This window comes from Hyperoodon ampullatus (assembly GCF_949752795.1).
Source record: "Hyperoodon ampullatus genome assembly, chromosome: 10".
Lineage (NCBI taxonomy): Eukaryota > Metazoa > Chordata > Mammalia > Artiodactyla > Ziphiidae > Hyperoodon > Hyperoodon ampullatus.
In genome coordinates this window covers 45,931,964-45,954,947 of record NC_136923.1, presented here as the reverse complement: position 1 = coordinate 45,954,947, position 22,984 = coordinate 45,931,964, and the positions used below count along the sequence as shown (strand labels likewise).

The window sequence follows — 22,984 nt, the reverse complement described above, 5'->3', positions numbered from 1 at the left end:
CAAAACATTTTAATTTTTCTTTTGTACATGGCTTTCGGGATTTAATCTGTGGAAACTTTCATCACACAGGTATTTCGACCTCAAGTTGTAACAGAAGAGTTCCTTTTCAGTTACGGAACTATTCTTGTGAGTAATACTGAACTCTTCATGTTCCTAATAAAAATGTGGCTGTCTCTACTGTTTGTGGGATTTGGTGTCAGAATGAGGTAATTTTAAAGTCTTAGTGGTATTTATTTGTCTCTAGGGAAGTGACCTTTTTATATTTTTATCTGTTGACTGTAAGAAAATTTGACATTTGGAGGAAAAATACATTCTCTCCTGATAATGCACTTTGTTCAGAGACAGACCCAAGTAGTGTAAATAAGTCCATAGAAAGCATTTTCATAGATTTTGATATTAAACATCATGAAAAAATTTTAAATAATAAATTAAAAATTTTTATATATATTTATATTTAAAGTGTGCACTTTGATACACTTTGATATGTGCACTGCTACATTTATAGCACCACTGTTTATAACAACCAGGACATAGAAACAACCTAAATGTCCATGGACAGAAGAATGGATAAAGAAGATGTGGTACATATATACAATGGAGTGTTACTCAGCCATAAAAAAGAATGAAATAATGCCATTTGCAGCAACAGGGATGGACCTAGAGAGATTATCATATTAAGCAAAGTCAGTCAGACAGACAAATATCATATGATATTGCATATATGTGGAATCTAAAAAAAATGATACAAATGAACTTATTTACAAAACAGAAACAGAATCACAGACATAGAAAACAAATTTATAGTTACCAAAGGGGAAGGTTGGGGAGGGATAAATCAGGAGTTTGGGATTAGCATATACACACTAATATTTAGAAAATAGATAACCAGAAAGGGCCTACCGTATAGCACAGGGAACTGTATTCAGTATCTTATAATAACCTATAATGGAAAAGAATCTGAAAGAGAACAGATTTATACATATATAAAAAATGGAATTCTGGGAATATAGTATCATCATTTACTTTGGCTAACATTGTTGAGTTTTGTGCAGTATCTCTTTTTGTGATGGTATTTCTCTAACTTGAGCTCAATTTTTTTTTAAGCTCAATTTAACCTTGCCTTTAATTTTGATGAGATGAGTAACAATGAAAAACAAATCATCATGTTATCTTTCACTTTGATTTTTGCTCACAAAAAATTGTCTCTTTGTTCAAGTTGTGGCTCGTGAATTATGTTATCCTTTTCCCTTGCCTGGAATAGTTACAGTATGTACTGTTGATAAAATGGGGAGCTGTACAAAGGGAAAACTAAGATATTGGTCACATAGCATCTTCAGTCTTACTTTGATATTAATAATAAACAGTGAACGGAGATTTTCAAAATGCCATGTCATATAGGTATCTAGTTAAAATGAAGTAAACATCTCAATTTTATTGCTTGTTTGGAACAAAAAGAAAAATGATTGCCACCCACAAGTGAGAAGATAGTTTTCTAGAAGAGTCATCATACGGTGAAGTATGATGTTTTGAAGTATGAATGTTGAGTAGAGAGGTCACTGATTTTTGTAAGCAGTGTGTTTAGTCAGTGCAGTATGGGTCCTTTTGTACTCATTTTCAAAGTGTTAACCATCCTTGAGTCCTGAATTCTCCAAAGCACATAATTTTCCTAGTACATTCATGAATTTGAAAATTATTAGAATTTTGTCTGCCACCTCCTTTAATTTGCTTTTTAATCGTTTTAAAGGACAATGTGGGCATCATTTTTAGCAGAACTATAATTCTATATTTGTAACTCCACTGCACTAACATATTGATGCCTGAAAATAGTAATTTTGCCCTTGTAGCCCACCTTGGAATATTTTGGCACAGTGATTGTTTGGGACAGATATAATTGTGTTCATTCTCTTATTTTTTCTCATGTGTAGTACTTTTCTGTGCCTACATTAACTGAGTACAGTTGAGGTTTTCAAGGAACTACCAAGTGTCTCCAATATAAAAGTCTTTGTGGACTTTCAGGAATTACAGTTATGTCTCTTAGGGAGACCTTATCTGCTCCATGTAACTCATCAGCTTCCACTGAGAAAGGGCCTCCTCATCTTCTTCTCCCAGGAGTGGGTGTACCCTTTGAAGGTTGGGGGTGTTCTACAGGGCTCTGTATGGGTTTTCTTAACAAAAGCACTTTCAGGAGATAGAAAATAACTTGCCTAGTTCAAAGGTAATTGTGATACTGAAAATTCTCTAGCAGTCTTCTCCCTGATAATGTCGCTCAAGTACTGGGAGTTTATACACATAATGAAAAAGGTCTTTTGGCTCTCTTTGGACCATTTTCCTGGTTTGAGTCATGGCCAGTCCCAGAAATCTTTTGTTATTTTTCTTACCTCATCTGTTATTTGGCCTTAGCTGTGTGTTCATCTTTCTTTACTTGGTGTTGATGGCACTGATGAGACACTAGTCCAGGGAGAATAGTATTGGCTAAAATCAAGGACCTGGATTTAGTTACCCACCCAGCTCTAGTGTATGTTATGATGAACCGTTGAGAGTTAGATGTTGCTTCTGTGAGTTGATTCACAGTCTACTCAGAAGATGCCACAAATATTGTTGAAGTCACAGTGCCCCTCTGGTGCCAGAGGCATAGGCAACTCCCCGGCAGCCTACAGCCCCTTAGAAGTTCATGGTGTAGATTTGCACAGCAAAGCCTCTTGAGTTTTCTGCTTTAAAAGAATTACTTTACATTTTGCATAGGCAAGACTTTCCTGAAGTTGTTTGAGAGGTTTTGGGTTTGTTTGTTTTTTTTTCTGGGGTGGGAAGGCTGCACAATTATAAATGTTTGTAGGCCAGTGTGCAGAATGGCTTTGTGGAACTGGCCAGAGCACAGTGCTTCTCCTGTCCTGGTGGCCTGAGGGACCAGACCATTCATGTGTATACCCTTAGCACTGTGTTGTGAAAGCCCTATTGTTCTACCTAGAGGTAAATATTAGTTTTAGTGTTTCTCAAAATATGTCTGGTTGAGTAGCTACTGTATTATGGCAGGCCTATTGTCGTTTTATATTTAAAAAATACACCTTAATTTGAGGTAGTCAAGCTTGGCCCACCTTTAGTAGCTGTATACTTGGACTTCTGCTGAAGGAGCTCTCCAGGAACTGCTGGCCTGCCTCAGGTGGTGTGGGGACAGCAGTCAGGGTTGGTACGATCTCCCCTCATTAGAAGGGTCCTGAAGGCAGAGGCTGGAGGGGGCATGGGAATTGTGTTTCCCATTGGCTTCAGTTTTCCTACTGGCACCAGGCATGGTTTGCCTGTTAACCTATAGACATCTTTTATCTTTTTGGTAGAAAAATTCAGGGTACTTCTTAGATGGAGGCATGAGTAGAGGAATTAACTTTTTGTGCACACTTCTTCTTCCCGAAGTAAAATGAAGTTTTGGTCTCCTTATGTTTTAAAGAGGCAAGTGTTTGGAAGCAATTTAACAGGGCACTTTTAAACCATTATTAAGCTTTCAAAGGGTCCAGGCCAAAGAGGACTACATAGCTGATAATTTCTATTTTCACTTCTTATGGGCAGAAGCAATGTGCCATTGTATCTGCCTCCCTCTCCACTTAAAAAAAAAAAAAAAGTACCTAGGGATACTTTTAGCAGTGAAGCATCTAGGGAAGTGCTATGAGGAAGTTCCGCGGTTAATTTCACCATGGTTCTTTCGAGCCTCTGTTGAATTGGGCTGAGAAACAGGAAGTAATAACATGAAGGAAATCTGTTTGAGAACTCATGATGTGTATTATTCTGATGTTCACTGTGTTTCTTGTGTCCTTCTGAAAGTGCTCTTGATTAATGAGCTGAGGAAGAGGACTTTGTTCTTAAGTTCTGGCCTCATCAGTTTATAATTATAAAGTACAGTGGTTGTGTGGTGGTTATAGTTTTCTACAAAAAGACATCAAAATTCAAATTTTCAAATGAAAGAAATGATAAAATTATTGTGATTTTTCACATAAGAATATAATTACAATCTCTGTCATTGGTAAATCTTTGCTCATCCTGGGCATTGGGATGATTATTAAAAGACATACTCCTGCCCTCTGCAGATTTTTATTTATTTAATTTAATTTTTTTTTTGGCTGCACTGTGCAGCTTGTGGGATCTTAATTTCCTGACCAGGGATTGAACCCATGCCCCCTGCAGTGGAAGCTCCAAGTCCTAACCACTGGGCTGCCAGGGAATTCCCTGCAGATTTTTATTTTAAGTGAATGTTGTTTTGTTGATAGATTGTGACTTCATTTGTAGCAGATAAAGCAGAGAGAGCATACTCTTGTATTTTTTAAAAACATACTATATAATTATTTTTTAAAACATCTTTATTGGAGTATAATTGCTTTACAATGGTGTGTTAGTTTCTGCTGACTATATACTTATTCATTGCCACACAAATGTTCTTGTTGTAAGGTTTTTTCCTTCCTTTTCTTCTTTTCTTTCTTCTTTTTTTTTTTTTTAATACAGACCCCGAATTGATATACCCACCTTGCTTTGAGAGCTTATTCTCAGCTTCTCTGAAGTACTGCATAGTAATGCAGGGCACTGGTCTGCCCTGGAGGCACAGCTTTCCCTTTTTCTCTCTAGATAGGGCCATTTTTTTGCCCCACAGTAAGTGCCCATCCTATTCGTTCCCCTGCTAAACTCCCAGCTTTGAAGCTCACACCCTTAGAAGATGCCCCATGTACTGTGGTCATCTGCAGATTTTTCTGGGTCATTGCTTCTCACTCAAAGTCTTTTAGCACCGGGCTCACTGTCATTCTTAGAGAATCTGGTATCCCTAGGGAGGATCCTTCCAACACCTCAGCCTCTCAGCTCCTCGACCACCTCTCTCCCCATGAGCTTGTCTTTCCCTCCCTCAGTTCCCTCCGCCCATGGCCTTATATTCAGCGTCACTGCTCTCTGGCTTCCACACCTGATTTTCAGCTCTCTAGCCCTGCTCCCCAACTCCAACAGCCTTTTAATTCCTCTGAGACTTAAATTGGCCTTTTACCACTTTGCACTCACCATCCTGCCCTCCCTGAGCCCAGTGACTTTTCTCTTTACTCTGCTTAGAGTCCCTGGTTCAACCCCTATCCCTGCCACACACACCCGTAATCCCTCTCCTGTCTCTTCCTCCATTGTCCTCCTCTGGCAAACCCAAGTCCTCGTTCAGTTTAATTCTCTACCTACCCCACCCCTGCTTTGAGTGACTAAATATGGCTAGAGGAAAACACGACGAAAATAGCTGGTCTCACTTTAAATTCATGACTGCTCATCTCAAACAAGCCCTCTCTGCAGACTGGGACATCTAGTTCCTTTTCCTAATTTATACACCTTCTCGCTCACCTAGATGACTGTTCATACGTTCCCTCCTCTCCTTGAATCTGCAATGCCTCCTGCCCTGTCCTTACTCTCACCTGATTAATTCCTATTACACTGAGAATGAAGGAGAAATAGATCCAAAGAGATTTAAATTGGTAAATCAATGACACATTCAGTAGGGATTTTTTTTAAATTAAACTGAGGAAGTATAAGGAAGAAAATAAATTGAAAGAACCCTATAGTTTCACCATCTAGAAAACCCTCGTCGCTGTTAAAACAGAAAAAAAATTAATGCATGTGCATAGCTAGAAAATTCCAACAGTGCAGAAAAGCAGAAAATGAATAGTGAAAGCGTACCTCCTGGGCCAGTAGTCCTCCCCAAAGGGAGCCTCTGCGAGTGGTTCCTGTGATGTCTTCCTCGAAAATTTTTGTTCACATCTATGTTTGTATATTATCTATATATTCTTTAAAAAATTATATAGAAAGATCATACTATAAACACTGTTCTCCCTCTTCTTTCTTAAGTAAGCTATTGACATTTAAGTAGACTTATTGAAGTCAAAAGACATCTTTTTATGAACTCTTTTCAACATCAAATCCATATTAATTCAGCCAAAGTTCTGTGCCCATGTTGAAATTTTATGAAATTATTTCAGCCAAATTATTATGAAAAGCTTACAGTGCCTCTTTTTATGATTTATTATGTTATTTCATTATTAGTCTTTTTTGTTTTAGTTATAGACTGAAAAAGAGAATTCAAGCATTTATAAAATATATGCTTATTAAAGAAAATGTAGAAAATTATAGTGATATTGGAAGAAAAAAATCACCTATAACTATCAGTGGTTAACAACCACTGTTAACATATGGTTGTTTACTTAGTGTTTTCAATTCATGTATATGCATTTGTGTGTAGAAATCTATGTATGTATATATAAGATATATATATGACTTATATCAATACATGTGGTTGAAAATATGTTGTGTATATATAGATTTGTATTCTTTTTTCCATTTAACATTGTATCAACTATTTTCCCATATCTTAAAATTTTTTTCACATTTTTTTTTTTTTTTTTTTGTGGTACACGGGCCTCTCCTGTTGCGGAGCACAGGCTCCGGACACGCAGGCTCAGCAGCCATGGCTCATGGGCCCAGCCGCTCCGCTGCATGTGGAATCTTCCCAGACCGGGGCACGAACCCGTGTCCCCTGCATTGGCAGATGGACTCTCAACTACTGCGCCACCAGAGAAGCCCTTTTTTCACATTTTAATGGCTACATACTGTCCCATCTGTATGAACTGTATACAGTTTGATATCATTTCACTGAAGTTTAAAAATACTGAAACAAAGAATATAGTATTTAGAGACACATGTATATGTGGTAAAACTATTAAGAAATGCTGAGGAAATGATAAATTCATGACAGTGGTTATCTCTGGAGGAGTGACAGGCAGGTGGGATGTGGGAAGCTCATGCAAAGAATTGGGAATATCTTAGTTCTTAACTCGAATGGTAGGTTTAAGAGTCTTTATTCTTTATAACATAAAATCTATCTATATATCTTCTTTTGTGTATGTTATATATAGTCTTTTTTACCGAATTATTGAATTTTATTTTATTTATTTTTTATACAGCAGGTTCTTGTTAGTCATCCATTTTATGCACATCAGTGTATACATATCAATCCTAATCTCCCAATTCATCACACCACCACCCCCCCCCCCCCCGCTGCTTTCCCCCCTTAGTGTTGATACGTTTGTTCTCTACATCTGTGTCTCAATTTCTGCCCTGCAAACTGATTCATCTGTACCATTTTTCTAGGTTCCACATACGTGCGTTAATATACAATATTTGTTTTTCTCTTTCTGACTTACTTCACTCTGTATGATAGTCTCTAGAGCCATCGACGTCTCAACAAATGACCCAATTTCGTTCCTTTTTGTGGCTGAATAATATTCCATTGTATATATGTACCACATCTTCTTTATCCGTTCTTCTGTTGATGGGCATTTAAGTTGCTTCCATGACCTGGCTATTGTAAATAGTGCTGCAGTGAACATTGGGGTGCATGTATCTTTTTGAATTACAGTTTTCTCTGGGTATATGCCCACTAGTGGGATTGCTGGATCACATGGTAATTCTATTTTTAGTTTTTTAAGGAACCTCCATAGTGGCTGTATCAATTTACATTCCATCCAACAGTACAAGAGGGTTCTCTTTTCTCCACACCCTCTCCAGCATTTGTTGTTTGTAGATTTTCTGATGATGCCCATTCTAACTGGTGTGAGGTGATTGCTCATTGTACTTTTGATTTGCATTTCTCTAATAATTAGTGATGTTGACCAGCTTTTCATGTGCTTCTTGGCCATCTGTATGTCTTCTTTGGAGAAATGTCTATTTAGGTCTTCTGCATATTTTTGGATTGGGTTGTTTGTTTCTTTAATATTGAGATGCATGAGCTATTTATATATTTTGGAGATTAATCCTTTGTCCATTGATTTGTTTGCAAATATTTTCTCCCATTCTGAGGGTTGTCTTTTCGTCTTGCTTATGGTTTCCTTTGCTGTGCAAAAGCTTTTAAGTTTCATTGGGTCCCATTTGTTTATTTTTGTTTTTGTTTCCATTACTCTAGGTGGTGGATCAGAAAACATCTTGCTGTGATATATGTCAAAGAGTGTTCTTCCTATGTTTTCCTCTAAGAGTTTAATAGTGTCCAGTCCTACATTTAGGTCTCTAATCCATTTTGAGTTTATTTTTGTGTATGGTGTCAGGGAGTGTTCTAATTGCATTCTTTTACATGTAGCTGTCCAGTTTTCCCAGCACCACTTATTGAAGAGACTGTCTTTTCTCCATTGTATATCCTTGCCTCCTTTGTCATAGATTAGTTGACCATAGGTGCATGGGTTTATCTCTGGGCTTTCTATCTTGTTCCATTGATCTATATTTCTGTTTTTGTGCCAGTACCATATTGTCTTGATTACTGTAGCTTTGTAGTATAGTCTGAAGTCCAGGAGCCTGATTCCTCCAGCTCCATTTTTTTCCCTCAAGACTGCTTTGGCTATTCAGGGTCTCTTGTGTCTCCATACAAATTTTAAGATTTTTTGTTCTATTTCTGTAAAAAATGCCATTGGTAATTTGATAGGGATTGCATTGGATCTGTAGATTGCTTTTGGTAGTATAGTCATTTTCACAATATTGGTTCTTCCAATCCAAGAACATGGTATATCTCTCCATCTGTTGGTATCATCTTTAATTTCTTTCATCAGTGTCTTATAGTTTTCTGCATACAGGTCTTTTGTCTCCCTGGGTAGGTTTATTCCTAGGTATTTTATTCTTTTTTTGCACTGGTAAGTGGGAGTGTTTCCTTAATTTCACTTTCAGATTTTTCATCATTAGTGTATAGGAATGCAAGAGATTTCTGTGCATTAATTTTGTATCCTGCTACTTTACCAAATTCATTGATTAGCTCTAGTAGTTTTCTGGTGGCATCTTTAGGATTCTCTATGTATAGTAGCATGTCATCTGCAAACAGTGACAGTTTTACTTCTTCTTTTCCAATTTGTATTCCTTTTATTTTTTTTCTTCTCTGATTGCCATGACTAAGACTTCCAAAACTATGTTGAATAATAGTGGTGAGAGTGGACATCCTTGTGTTGTTCCTGATCTTAGAGGAAATGCTTTCAGTTTTTCACCATTGAGAATGATGTTTGCTGTGGGTTTGTCGTATATGGCCTTTATTATGTTGAGGTAGGTTCCCTGTATGCCCACTTTCTGGAGAGTTTTTATCATAAATGGGTGTTGAATTTTGTCAAAAGCTTTTTCTGCATCTATTGAGGTGATCATATGGTTTTTATTCTTCAGTTTGTTAATATGGTGTATCACATTGATTGATTTGTGTATATTGAAGACTCCTTGGATCCCTGGGATAAATCCCACTTGATCATGGTGTATGGTCCTTTTAATGTGTTGTTGGATTCTGTTTGCTAGTATTTTGTTGAGGATTTTTGCATCTATGTTAATCAATGATAGTGGTCTGTAATTTTCTTTTTTTGTAGTGTCTTTGTCTGATTTTGGTATCATGGTGATGGGGCCTCATAGAATGAGTTTGGGAGTGTTCCTTCCTCTGAAATTTTTTGGAAGAGTTTGAGAAGGATGGATGTTAGCTCTTCTCTAAATGTTGGATAGAATTCACCTGTGAAGCCATCTGGTCCTGGTCTTTTGTTGGAAGATTTTTAATCACAGTTTCAATTTCATTGCTTGTGACTGGTCTGTTCATATTTTCTATTTCTTCCTGGTTCGGTCTTGCAGGGTTATACCTTTCTACGCATTTGTCCATTTCTTCCAGGTTGTCTATTTTATTGGCATAGAGTTGCTTGTAGTAGTCTCTTAGGATGCTTTGTATTTCTGCGGTGTCTGTTTTAACTTCTCCTTTTTCATTTCTAATTTTATGGATTTGAGTCCTCTCCCTCTTTTTCTTGATGAGTCTGGCTAATGGTTTATCAATTTTGTTTATCTTCTCAAAGAACCAGCTTTTAGTTTTATTGATCTTTGCTATTGTTTTCTTTGTTTCTATTTCATTTATTTCTGCTCTGATCTTTATGGTTTCTTTCCTTCTGCTAACTTTGGGTTTTGTTTGTTCTTCTTTCTCTGGTTCCTTTAGGTGTAAGAGTAGGTTGTTCTTTTGAGATTTTTCTTGTTTCTTGAGGTCGGCTTGCATAGCTATAAACTTCCCTCTTAGAACTGCTTTTGCTGCATCTTATTGGTTTTGGATCGTAGTGTTTTCATTGTCATTTGTCTCTAGGTATTTTTTGATTTCCTCTTTGATTTCTGCAGTGATCTCTTGGTTATGTAGTAATGTATTGTTTAGCCTCCATGTGTTTGTGTTTTTTACACTTTTTTCCCTGTAATTAATTTCTAATCTCATAGCATCGTGGTCAAGATGGTTGATATGATTTCAATTTTCTTAAATTTACTGAGGCTTGATTTGTGACCCAAGATGTGATCTATCCTGGAGAATGTACCATGCGCACTTGAGAAGAAAGTGTAGTCCGCTGTTTTTGGATGGAATGTCCTATAAATATCAATTAAATCTATCTGGTCTGTTGTGTCATTTAAAGCTTCTGTTTCCTTGTTTATTTTCATTTTGGATGATCTGTCCATTGGTTTAAGTGAGGTGTTAAAGTCCCCCACTATTATTGTGTTACTGTCGATTTCCTCTTTTATAGCGTTGGCAGTTGCCTTATGTAGTGATGTGCTCCTATGTTGTGTGCATATATATTTATAATTGTTATATCTTCTTGGATTGATCCCTTGATCATTATGTAGTGTCCTTCCTTGTCTCTTGTAACATTCTTTATTTTAAGATCTAGTTTATCTGATATGAGCATTGCTACTGCATCTTTCTTTTGATTTCCATTTGCATGGAATATGTTTTTCCATCCCCTCACTTTCAGTCTGTATGTGCCCATAGGTCTGAAGTGAGTCTCTTTTAGCCAGCATATATATGGGTCTTGTTTTTTTATCCATTCAGTGAGTCTGTGTCCTTTGGTTGGAGCATTGAATCCATTGACGTTTAAGGTAATTATTGATATGTATGTTCCTATGACCATTTTCTTAATTGTTTGGGTTGTTTTTTTTTTTCTTTGCAGTACGTGGGCCTCTCACTGTTGTGGCCTCTCCTGTTGTGGAGCACAGGCTCCGGACGTGCAGGATCAGTGGCCATGGCTCACGGGCCTAGCCGCTCCGCGGCATGTGGGATCTTCCCGGACCGGGGCACGAACCCGTGTCCCCTGCATTGGCAGGCGGACTCTCAGCCAGTGCGCCACCAGGGAAGCCCTGGGGTTTGTTTTTGTAGGTTCTTTTCTTCTCTTGTGTTTCCCACTTAGAGAAGTTCCCTTAGCACTTGTTGTAGAGCTGGTTTGGTGGTGCTGAATTCTCTTAACTTTTGCTTGTCTGTAAACTTTCGATTTCTCCATCAAATCTGAATGAGATCCTTGCTGGGTGGAGTAATCTTGGTTGTAGGTTCTTCCCTTTCATCACTTTAAGTATATCATGCCACTCCCTGCTAACCTTATGGGAGTTCCCTTGTATGTTGTTTGTCATTTTTCCCTTGCTGCTTTCAATACTTTTTCTTTGTCTTTAATTTTTGCCAGTTTGATTACTATGTGTCTTGGTGTGTTTCTCCTTGGGTTTATCCTGTATGGGACTCTGTGTGCTCCCTGGGCTTGGATGGCTATTTCCTTTCCCATGTTAGGGAAGTTTTCGACTATAATCTCTTCAAATATCTTCTTGGGTCCTTTCTCTCTCTCTTCTCCTTCTGGGACCCCTATAATGCGAATGTTGTTGTGTTTAATGTTGTCCCAGAGGTCTCTTAGGCTGTCTTCATTTCTTTTCATTCTTTTTTCTTTATTCTGTTCCGCAGCAGTGAATTCCACCATTCTGTCTTCCAGGTCACTTATCCATTCTTCTGCCTCAGTTATTCTGCTGTTGATTCCTTCTAGTGTAGTTTTCGTTTCAGTTATTGTATTGTTCATCTCTGTTTGTTCTTTAATTCTTCTAGGTCTTTGTTAAACATTTCTGGCATCTTGTCGATCTTTGCCTCCATTCTTTTTCAGAGGTCCTGGATTACCTTCACTATCATTATTCTGAATTCTTTTTCTGGAAGGTTGCCTATTTCCACTTCATTTAGTTGTTTTTCTGGAGTTTTATCTTTTCCTTCATCTGATACATAGCCCTCTGCCTTTTCGTCCTGTCTGTCTTTCTGTGAATGTGGTTTTCTTTCCACAGGCTGCAGGATTGTAGTTCTTCTTGCTTCTGCTGTCTGCCCTCTGGTGGATGAGGCTATCTCTAGCTCATTTTTTAAAGGAAACAAACTCATAGATTTCCTAACTGCTTGTATGTTTCATAATAAACTGGTAGGAACACTTTAGTGATTGTGATGAAGTATTGCAGAGTCAGCATGAACTAGCTTGAGAGTTAAGAACTCCTGGGGGCTCAGTCTAAGGTAGGGCACACTTTGTGGGTTTTACCTCCAGAAACTCCACCCAGTTCTCACGTTAAAGATTGGGAAAAACTCTCATGTTCTTGACAGTCCAGGGATTAAGACTCCATGACTCCAATACAGGGGCTGCAGTTTCAATCCCTGGTCTGGGAATTAAGATCGCACATGCTACTAGTGTTGGAGGGTCTCCTGCAGAAGTGGGGGTTGGCTGTGCCTCACCGTGGGGACAAGGACACTCTATAGTCTTTTATATTTACCAAAAATTTTAAGAAAATCATTGGATTATAGTAAGATCTATTGATATTTTCCACTCCCGGCTAATTGCTGACTTAATTATTTTTTATTCCAAGGCTATCATATTTTATTTGCTGTTTGTTATCATATCTAAAATATGATATATGTATTATTTTGTGAGCTAGGGGCAGGCACTCAGTTGCAGTGTCTCCGTGCATCACCAGCACAGGTGCTCAGCCTGTTATTAGCCGGGGCAGTGATGGTTTCATTCACCTGATGTTCATGGAGCACCCCTTCTGTTCGGAGCACTCACTTGGGGTCTGGGAGGTTCACTCCAGGTTGTTCACAGCTGAGCTGCTCAGGCCTGCCTCTGCAACATTGTTGGGGGTCATCCCACAGGGAGGCATGGGCATGGTGTGTGGGGCACAGTTAAGGGAGTTGGGATTGGGGTACAAAGTATGTAGGGGGGTCTCAGAACAGTGGTGAATTTTGAAGACAAGCCTTTAACTGCTGCATCTTGATGCAGTACTGATGCTCAGGGTAGCTAAAGCTTGACCTCCCTTTGAGATGACTGTTTCTCCTGATTCAGTGCCATCCTCACTAATGTCCCAATGTACTGCGGAAATGGTTTATGTGTCAACTGAATTATCCTCACTTTAGCAGGTTGACCTTTCTGTGCTTATATTGCTATTGATTTTATTCTAACATTTAGTCTCACTGGTAGTGATTTGTATATTTAAAAATGATTATAGTTTATAGTGTATATATACTATTCATATGATCATGTTTAAAAACTATGATTATAGTGTTCATAATATGTATATAGTACTTAATGCCTTCCATGAGTTATTTCATTAAGAATGATAGAGTTTTGGGCAAAACGTTACTGTTTTTTTAAGGACTGTCGTATAAATATTATTTATTTGCAGTTGCCATTCATGTGTTGTGTAGAATTATCCAAGTTTTAAAAAAAATTTCTAATGACTTTTGTGCATTTACTCAATCAAGAGACTTTCTAAAAATATTATCTTTCTGCTTCTGGATAAAGAAATTAATGCCTGCTTATCACATGAAATTTAGAAACTGTAGAAAAGTATAATGAGAAGATAAAAATCACTTGATTCCTACTGCCTGGAGTTCATCATGGTGAACATCTATAGGATCATATATTCAGTTTTTTCTGTGCATGGTTCTTATATCAGAACTATTTTAAAATCTCTATTTATTAACATTTTTATTTTTTACAGAGTCATATTAAATCAGTAGACTCAGGAGAAACTAACATAGATGGAGCCATAGGTGAGTAGACCATGGGACATTTTACATCTTTACTCGAGGTATTCTGATATTATCATTTTGGACATATAAATAAACATCTATAATAATTAACTGTATTTCTAGGACTGATGGCATCAGAAGAATTTATCAAGATCACCCTGTCGACTTTTGAAGCAGTGATACAGTATCCTGTTTTATTGAAAAACTATTGCTCTACGGTCAGTTCTGGCAACTTTGGAGAAAGATACTTCTTTGTTTACTTGGTAATTCTGTATATAAAGAGACTAGTTTACATATGCTTGGTTCATATCTGTTCCTCACATGAAATAACCATTGAGAAAAGTTGCCCCTTGACAGGATGAACATAAGGAATCCCTTCCTTTCTTGTTGACTTGTTTCTGGTGGTCCTTTGCTCATTATTCTCTTTCCCTTCTGGTCCACACCTTACCCCCAGCGTGCTCCTTCTTACTCCTTGCCTGATTATTGCTTGTAACCAACAGCGAAGACTCTTAGAACAGAGTTTCTCAACCTTGGACTATGGGCATTTGGCGATGGACAGTTCCTTGCTGCGGGGGATGTCCTGGGCATTGTAGGATGTTTGCAGCATCCCTGGCCTATACATAGTAGATGAGGGTAGCACCCTGTCCAGCCTGCCTCAGTTGCAACAACCAAAAAGGTCTCTACACATTGCCAGATGTCTTCTGGGCAGCGAAATTGCCCCCATTTGAGAACCTGTGCCTTAGGGTGATCCTTAGGTGAGCTGAGTGATGACTTTAGAGGAGGGAGGAAAGTTCTGTGACTACGTTCTCATCAGCAGAAAGCCCTCAAGAAAAGGAGCCAGGTAAGATGAGGACCACAGCAATCATTTTCGTATTCTCTCTCCTGGTTCTAGGGGTTAACTTAGGTCAGCAAGGCAGTTCTCACTCAGGGTCTTTCAGGAGGTTCCAGTCAGTGGTGCCTGGGGCTGGAATCATCTGAAGGTCACTCCCTCACATGTCTGCCTCCAGCTGGGACTCTGCAGGCATCTCTCTCCATCTCTGTGGGTCTGTCCAGCAGGGAGACTTCAGCGTGGCCTGACTTCTTACATGGCAGAAGGACTTTAATGATACATTCTCAAGAGAGAGGGGATAATTATTTTTTGAGGGTAGGAAATGTCTACCAGCTCTTTATCGTTGTTTTCTTTTCAATATATTTTATTATAAAATATAAAATACAGATAAGTGTATTAAAGTGTGTGTAGTTTGATGACTAGTTGTAAAGCAAGTGCTCAAGAAATCACCACCCAGTTAAAAAAGAAAAACAAAACACGGTGTTACCATTCTGAGCCTCGAAGTCCCCTCAATCACAAATCCTTTCCTCCCTGGAGAGGGGACCACTATCCTGACTTTCATAGTAATCATGCCTGTGCATTCCTTTGTGGGCCTGTGCCTGCATTCTTAAACAATATAGGCTGATTTTGCATGCTTTTGCTCTTTGTTTCAATACGGTATGTATTCATTTGTGACTTGGTTTTTTTTGCTCAGTGTTTGTAACATCCATGTTGTTAAGTATCTTTGTGCTTTTATTCTTCATGAGTGTATAGTGTCCCATTGCAGAAACCTGAGTATATGAAATATCACAATTTACTTATATTTATCCTTGATAGACATTAGGCTATGTCTAGTATTTGGCATTTACAAACAATACTGCTGGTAGATATTCTTGTTTATGTATTTTGCTCCACATAAGCATGCATTGTTTCTGGGGTACATACATAGGAACGGAATTAGTGGTTATAGGAAATATGCAAACTCAGTTTGTCTAGAAAGTGACATTGTGTTTTCCAGAGAGGTGGTGCCAGTTTACTTTCACACCAGCACTGCAGGACCTCGTGTCCTCATTCTTCCCAATTCTTGTTATTTCAGCCTTTTAAATGAATGGGTGTATAGTGATGTTTCACCATAGTTTTAAATTGTATAGTCAAGACTGCTTATGAGGCTGAGTGGTTTTTCAGATGTTTACTGGCCATTTGGGAATAATCTTTTATGACGTACTTGTCCACGTCTTTCCAAGATTTTGGTTTTCTTATGTAGTTTTTCAAATGTATTGGCATAAAGAAGTTCATAGTATTTTCTTGCCAATTTTTCTTAGTGTTTGTGTAATCTAATAATATATCCTTTAAAAATATTTGCTATTTACTGTTATTCCTTCTTTTTCTTTTCTTGAACAATCTAACTAGAGGTTTCTTAGTTTTACTAACTTTATCAAAGAGCCAGCCAGTGTTCGGTTTTGCTAATCTCCTACATACTATATGTTTCTTTTCTATTTTATTAATTTCTGTCTGTTTGCTTAATTTTGTTCTAAGTTTGTTAATTTCTGTTCTGTTTGCTTCCTTTCTCCTTTCTTTGGATTTATTCGGCATTCTTTTTCTAACTTTTTGAGATAAATAGTTGATTTTTAAAAATATTTCTTCCTTTCTAACATATGCATTGAAGATCGTGTCTCCCTCCTAAATACTGCTTTGGCTGCATTCCACAAGTGTTGGTATGTAGCATTTTTGGTATCTTTCAGTTAAAATATTTGCTTTCATTCATGGCTTATTAAGATAAATAAATTTTCAAACATATGGGCACTTGTTAGTTTTTTTTAAATAATTGATTTCTGACTTAATTGCATTGAAGTTAGAGAAATACTCTAATTTCAGTCTATTGAAATTTATTAAGACTTGCTTCATAGTCCATTACAAAATTTTTTGGTAGATGTTCTGTATGTGTTTGGAAAGAATAGGTATTTTGCAATTCTTAGGTGCAGTATTCAGTTATATGTCTGTTAGGTTAAATTTATTAGTTATCTTGTTCAAATCTTTTCTATCTTTATTAATTTTTGTCTGTTTGTCCTAGAAACACTAAGAGAAGTGTTTCTAAATCTCCTTTAAGGCTATTATGAATTTGTTTATTCTTGTGTAGTTCTGTAGTTTTTGTTTTATATATTTTGAAGCCATATTATTAGGTGCATGCAAATTTAAAATTATTATGCCATTGTATGAAATTGACCTTTTTCTCATTGTAAAGCGACCTTTATTTTCTAGTAATGTTTTTGTCTTAAGATCTGTTTTGCCCCAGCTTAACATAATCATACCTGCTTGCTTCCTGATACGTCATCTCTCATTCTTTTCCTTTCAACATCTCTCTGTCCTTATGTTTAGATCTGTGTCAAGTAAATATCATATAGTATTTTAAAAAATCTAATTTGACTTTTTCCTGGAACATATACTCCATTTACATTTACTGTAATTGTTAGTATATTTAGATTCATTCCACCATCTTCTTTCAAGCTTTGTCATACATATTTTCTCTTTTCCCACTTCTACTTTCTTACCTTTCTTTTCTATTGGCTAACTTTTTTCTGCATTTTTTTTTTCTCTATGTAAGGTTGGTAGCAGAAGCTGAACTTAAAAAGAGATGATCTTTTCTTTAAGTAAAATACAGGCCATAGCCTACTCAACTCCATTTATTCCTCTCATGATATATATGTAACTTTTACCTGATATACATATATATATTTTGATATTTTAAAGTCTGTCTTGTTTCTCTCTCTTTTTAACTCCCTTTTGTTATGAAATGATAAAAGAGTACTCATTATTCCTACTATAATATGATGTTCATTTGCCTTTGCCCCCATATTTACTACTTTTTTTACTTTTCTTTCTTTCTTACTTCTCACTCCTTCCATCTGGGTTCACTTGTTTCTGACTGACATTCATCCTTCACAGTTTTTCTTAGCTTTGGGTGAGCTGGTGGCAAACTCTTTGTCTGATAAAGTGATTGTTTCTTTTTTTCTTTTTCCCAAATATTTATTTATTTTATTGGGCTGCGTCGGATCTTAGTTGCGGCATACGGAACCTTTTAGTTGCAGCATGCGGGACCTAGTTCCCTGACCCTGGATTGAACCCAGGCCCCCTGTATTGGGAGCATGGAGTCTTAACCACTGGACCACCAGGGAAGTCCCAAAGTCATTGTTTCTTGAGGGAGATTTTATTTTTTCTGAGTGTTGAATTCTAGGTTGGCAGTTACTTTTGTTGTTGTTTAGTACTGTGAAGATACTGTTTCATTATCTTATGTTCTGGATTGTTGCTATTGAGAAGTTCACTGATAGTTGGTTTTTCCTGTGAAGATAATCTGTCTCTCTGTTCCTTGTTTCCTTTTAAGACTTTTTTTGGGGTGGAGGGGGGAGGGCCTTTGGTTTCTATAGACTCACTGTGTTGTAACTAAATATGAACTTCTTTTTGTTTATTCTGCTGAGGATTCTGTGTACTTTTTGAATCTGTGGATTGTCCCTTTTTCTTCAACTTTGCAAAATTCTCAACCCTCATCTCTGCTTATCTTCTCTCTCCCCTGCTCTGTCTCCTTTTAGCAGCTCAGATCCCGCGTATATTAAACTTTCTCACTGTATTTTTATAGTTCTTACGGTCTTTCTGTATATTTCACCTTTTTCTCTCTCAGTGTTATATTCTGGTTAATTTTGCTCTGTTTCTGTCTTCTGTGTTCAGTCTGGTGCCACATACGTCCACAATGTTTTAAATTTTGGTTGTTTTTCATGTGTAGACGTTATGTTGTCACTAGAAATTCTGCTTGTCTGTTTTATTCAATCTACTGTATTGCTTTTTATAATTTCCTGTTCCTTATAGTTATTTCCCAGTTTGTGCTTTGTTTATTCATATTTGTTAGATGTAGTTATTTTACACTGTCTCATAATTTAAGTGTCAGAAGACTGTGATGTGGTGTCTGTTATATCTTGCTCATAACCACTTCATCTTGTTTTCTTGCACACCTTGTTAACGTTTACTGCGTGTTGGTCATGGGACTTGAAATCTGTTTGTGGGCATTCCCTCAAGCCTAGTGTGGATGTTCCCTCCTCCAAGAGGCTTCATGTTTGTTGGGGCCCTGCCAGTCAGGGCTACCTCAGACCACGGTCATTTGTACCCAGTGTGAAAATTCCTGAGACTGTAGGTCTGAGAGCATAACTTCTCAGGGCAGCCTTCTCAGCAGTTCCCAGGAGTGTGAATTTATGTGGAGGGGTTGGTGACTAGATCTGGTTTTCCTAACTCTGAGGATATCATCCCCACACCCACCCCAAAGTGCCCAGCTCCGTGTAGAAGACTCCCAAAACTCCACACGCTGGGCAGACGTGAACTCAGACCCCTGTCTCTCTGGTCCCACTGGCCTCCATTGGAGCCTTGTGTTTGTGGTATTGGTTAATGCCTCCAGAGCACTATCAGTTCCATGCTCATATGTTCTACTCAACTCTCTAGTTAAGGCTTTCATTCAGAAATTGGTAGGAAAGCTCCCCCACTGCCTTTTCAGGTCTTAAATATATTAAGGTTTTGTTTGTTTATATTTTATTTGGCAATTTTTCATTGTGAATTTTCAGTGAGAGAATTAATCCAAATAACCACACCCACTATTGCCAGAAAGCCTGTTTGTTATGGTCACTTTCTTAGCAACGATTTCTCAGTCTTCCATTGAGATACTACTTGCTTAAGTGTTGCTTATTGATTCTTTTCCTTAATGAGCAGTAACCCCATGGATAATTTGTTAAGATCCAGTATTTACAAATGTCTATACTTATATTTAGTTAGACATTTAATTAGTTTACTTTTCTAATCATGAAGTGCTACCATAATAATCATTGAAAGGACAGCCTGTGTTACTATAGGAAAGCTATCATTGTAACTCATGGACTTCCTAAAAATATTTTTTTAATGCTGTAACTCATGGGAAATCCTCTAATTACCTCTTCTTGAGCATGACTGGAATACATGAAATTGAAGATCCAGCACTGCAAAGGGTATCGCATTGTTGGAAATGTTAGCACAAACTATATTCAAGGGTACTGGGCAGTACTTTGTTATATGGAAGTGGTTACATGCATTTAATTCTTGCCGAGCACAAATACTTAACTCACATTTTTTCCCATAGTTTAGATCATTTAGTGCCTCAGAGTTGGAAATTATCAGTGTGGCTTGCAGAGCAGTTAGAAATACCATAATGATTTGGTTTGTACAGAGAATTTGTTCCCATTCATGGTGGTTTCAAAAACAAATGTTATTAATAGCAAAGGGAAAAATAAAGATGATTCTTCATTAGAAATTTCTAACAGTAATATACATAAGTTGCCTAAAATATAATATGTTTAAACTTTTAAAAAGCCATAAAAGCTTAAGCCATGGCTTTAAGCTAAGCCATAATACCTTCTTTAATGAAAAGCCTGTCCTTTTGTAAGTTTTTAAACTGAAGGCTGGAGGCTAATAAACATTGAGTAGTTTAACTTGAATGAAACAAAATTTTTGAGTTAGTACCAAGAGTTGGTGGGGATGTAGAGCAAATGGAACTCTCAGAAACTTCTAGTGGGAGTGTAAGTTGGTACAATTCCTTTGGAAACCTGTTTGGTAGTAGCTACTGAAAGTAAACATAAATATACTATGACTCAGCAATTTCACCTATAAATATACATTCAATAGAAATGCAAGCATATGTTCACCCATATACATATAGAGGATGCTCATAGCCCCAAATGGGAAACTATCCAAATGCCAATCAACAATCTAATGGATAAATAAACTATGGTTTGGTCATACAATAGAATACTATGCAGCAAGGAAAATGAATGATCTGTAGTTATACTTAAGAACATGGATAAATCTCACAAAGTTAATCTGTGACAAAGATAACAAATATGAAATAACATGATCCATTTGCATTAAGTTTAAAAACAGAGAAAACTAATCAGTTACAAGTCAGGTTAGTGGATACCCTTGGAGCAGTTAAGTGTTTACAAGGGGGCTTTGTCCAAAATGTTCTGGAAGTGCCTTTTTTTTTTTTTTAATCTGGGTGCTAGTAATAGGAGTGTGTTCATATTGTGAAAGTTAACTAAGTTATATACTTAGGATTAGTACATCTTTGTGTTATATTAAAAAGTTTACATAGATATGAAAATTTTTTTCTAATAAAAAAGTGTTTAGAGCTTAATGTAAGCCTATTTTGTAAGCCTATTTTTTAAATGAAGTTAACTGATATGAATTAACATATCTATGTATGTATGTATCTATCATTGACATGGACTTGTATTCTTTATTAGTTTCCTGTAGCTACTATAACAAATTACCACAAATTCAGTGGCTTAAAAAAACACAGATTTATTATTTTAGAATTCTGTAGGTCAGAAGTACAGAATGGGTCTTTGGGGCTACAAGCAAGATGTCAGCCTACCTGTGTTCCTTTTAGAGGATCTAAGGAGAAAATCTGTTTGTTTGTTTGTTTTTTTGGCTTTTCCAGCTTCTAAGAGCTGCCTGCATTCCTTGGCTTGTGACTCCTTCCTCCATCTTCGAAGCTGGCAGTGTAGTACCTTCAAATCTCTCTCTCCCCTCTCTGTCTCTCACCTCTGTTTTTGTTGTCACATCTTCTTCTCAGACTCTGGCCCTCTTGTCAAGGACCTTTGATTTTACATTGGGCCCACCTGTATAATCCAGGATAAGCACCTCAAGTTCCTTAACTTAATCACATCTACAAAATCCCTTTTGCTGTGTAAGGTAACAAATGAACAGGCTCCAGGGATAAGGGTGTGGACATCTTTCTGTCTACCATCATTCTGTCTACCACAAATTCCTATTTTTTTTCGATGACTTCATTACTATAATTATTTTGGTGCTCTAATTATATCAGATTTGGCCTTTCAAGTTGGCTCCTCTGTCCTTGTGACATACCCTCTCATTTTTTGAGTGAGTTTTTACTTTGTGTCACAGCAAGATATTCTTGCCTCAGCTTGTAACTAACCTGACCTGGCTCTGGATTCAGTCATTTCTTTGAGGAACCCTGGTTCCCTTTCGTGGGAAATGGCTTTAGAGGCCACAATCAGGGTGCTACGTGTCTCCTCTCTCCTAGGATGTCTTAGCTTCTAGACCCTTCCAAGAAACAGAGCTAGGAAATATATACATGTAAGTACACGTATGAACACACACAGGACACACTTGTATGCATACTTACATATACACGTACACACACATAAACATTTTGAAATCATGAGTTCACACCAGTGTCTTCAAATCCAGTTCATCCCCACATGGTTCTTTCTTGCCTTGCCCCATTCCATATTTTTGTGTCCTTTCTTCCTTCGTAAAATTCTGGCTTCCAGCAACATCAGCACATTTCCTCATTTGCTTAATGTTATAATATGTCTGAAATTGTTGCAGAATTGCTTTACCCAAACCAGTACGAAAACAAACCTCATGAAATCAGGATTTGTTTGCAGAATTCCCTCCTCCCCCCACCTCCCAGATGTCACCCAAGCAAGGCTGGGGTGTACAGTCAATACTTGGATTAGTCCCCCATCTTCCCTTTTAGTGTGGTCATATTGAATAATATTCATTTGAAATATAGTTGATTTATTTTCAATTTGCTTTCAATTTTAGGTTTTCTTTTCTTCCCTTCTTATGCTTTTTGGTTTTATTTTTTGAATATATAGAAGGTTAGCATGCTTCCAAAAGTAAAAACTGTAAAAACAGACATATTCAGAGCAGCATCCCTCCCTTCCCCTCTCCCCCCGGGTATATATCCCGTCCACTTCGTCACCATTCCATCATACCCTCCCTACTCTTATAGGTAACCAGTCTCGTTTTCTGGCTTGTCCTTTCAGTGTTTCTTTTTGTAGAGATAACGTTTTCTTATTTCCCTTTTCTTTCTTATACAAGAAGTAACATGCTATATTTTCTCTTTTGCACTTTGCTTTTTCATTTAGTATGGATACTGGAAGTTATTCCATCTCTTTCTTCATAAGAGCAGTGTAGCACTCCTTCATGTGTGTGTATAGCATAGGTTGTTCAACCCATCTCTGATGTGTGGACATTTGGGTAGTTTCTAATCTTTTCAATCACAAACAAATAACCTTGTGCATGTGCAATTTTCTTCTGTTGGAGGTGTCTCTTCCGTGCAAATTCCTGGACTGTGGGATCAAAGGGTAAATGCATATGCTAGATACTTCCAGAGTCCCTTCCACATGGGTTTACTATTTTGCTTTCCCACCAGCAGTGATCAGAGTGCCTGTTTCTCCACAGTCTTGCCAATAATGTATTGTCAAACTTTTGAAATTTTACCAACCTGATGTGGCCTCGGG

At 37.4% G+C, this 22,984-nt stretch overlaps 1 protein-coding gene across 2 annotated transcripts in view; it reads left to right on the top strand.

Moving 5' to 3' along the window:
- ULK4 (unc-51 like kinase 4) overlaps nucleotides 1–22,984 on the top strand; it is a gene marked incomplete at its 5' end in the record, with an annotated part of 522,486 nt that overhangs the window by 158,726 nt on the left and 340,776 nt on the right. For both annotated transcript variants that reach the window (XM_079713313.1, XM_079713312.1), the window contains 3 exons: nucleotides 70–126; nucleotides 13,807–13,858; nucleotides 13,961–14,055. In XM_079713313.1, coding sequence (XP_079569439.1) covers nucleotides 70–126; nucleotides 13,807–13,858; nucleotides 13,961–14,055 — 204 coding nt within the window. The remainder of the gene's footprint in view (nucleotides 1–69; nucleotides 127–13,806; nucleotides 13,859–13,960; nucleotides 14,056–22,984) is intronic.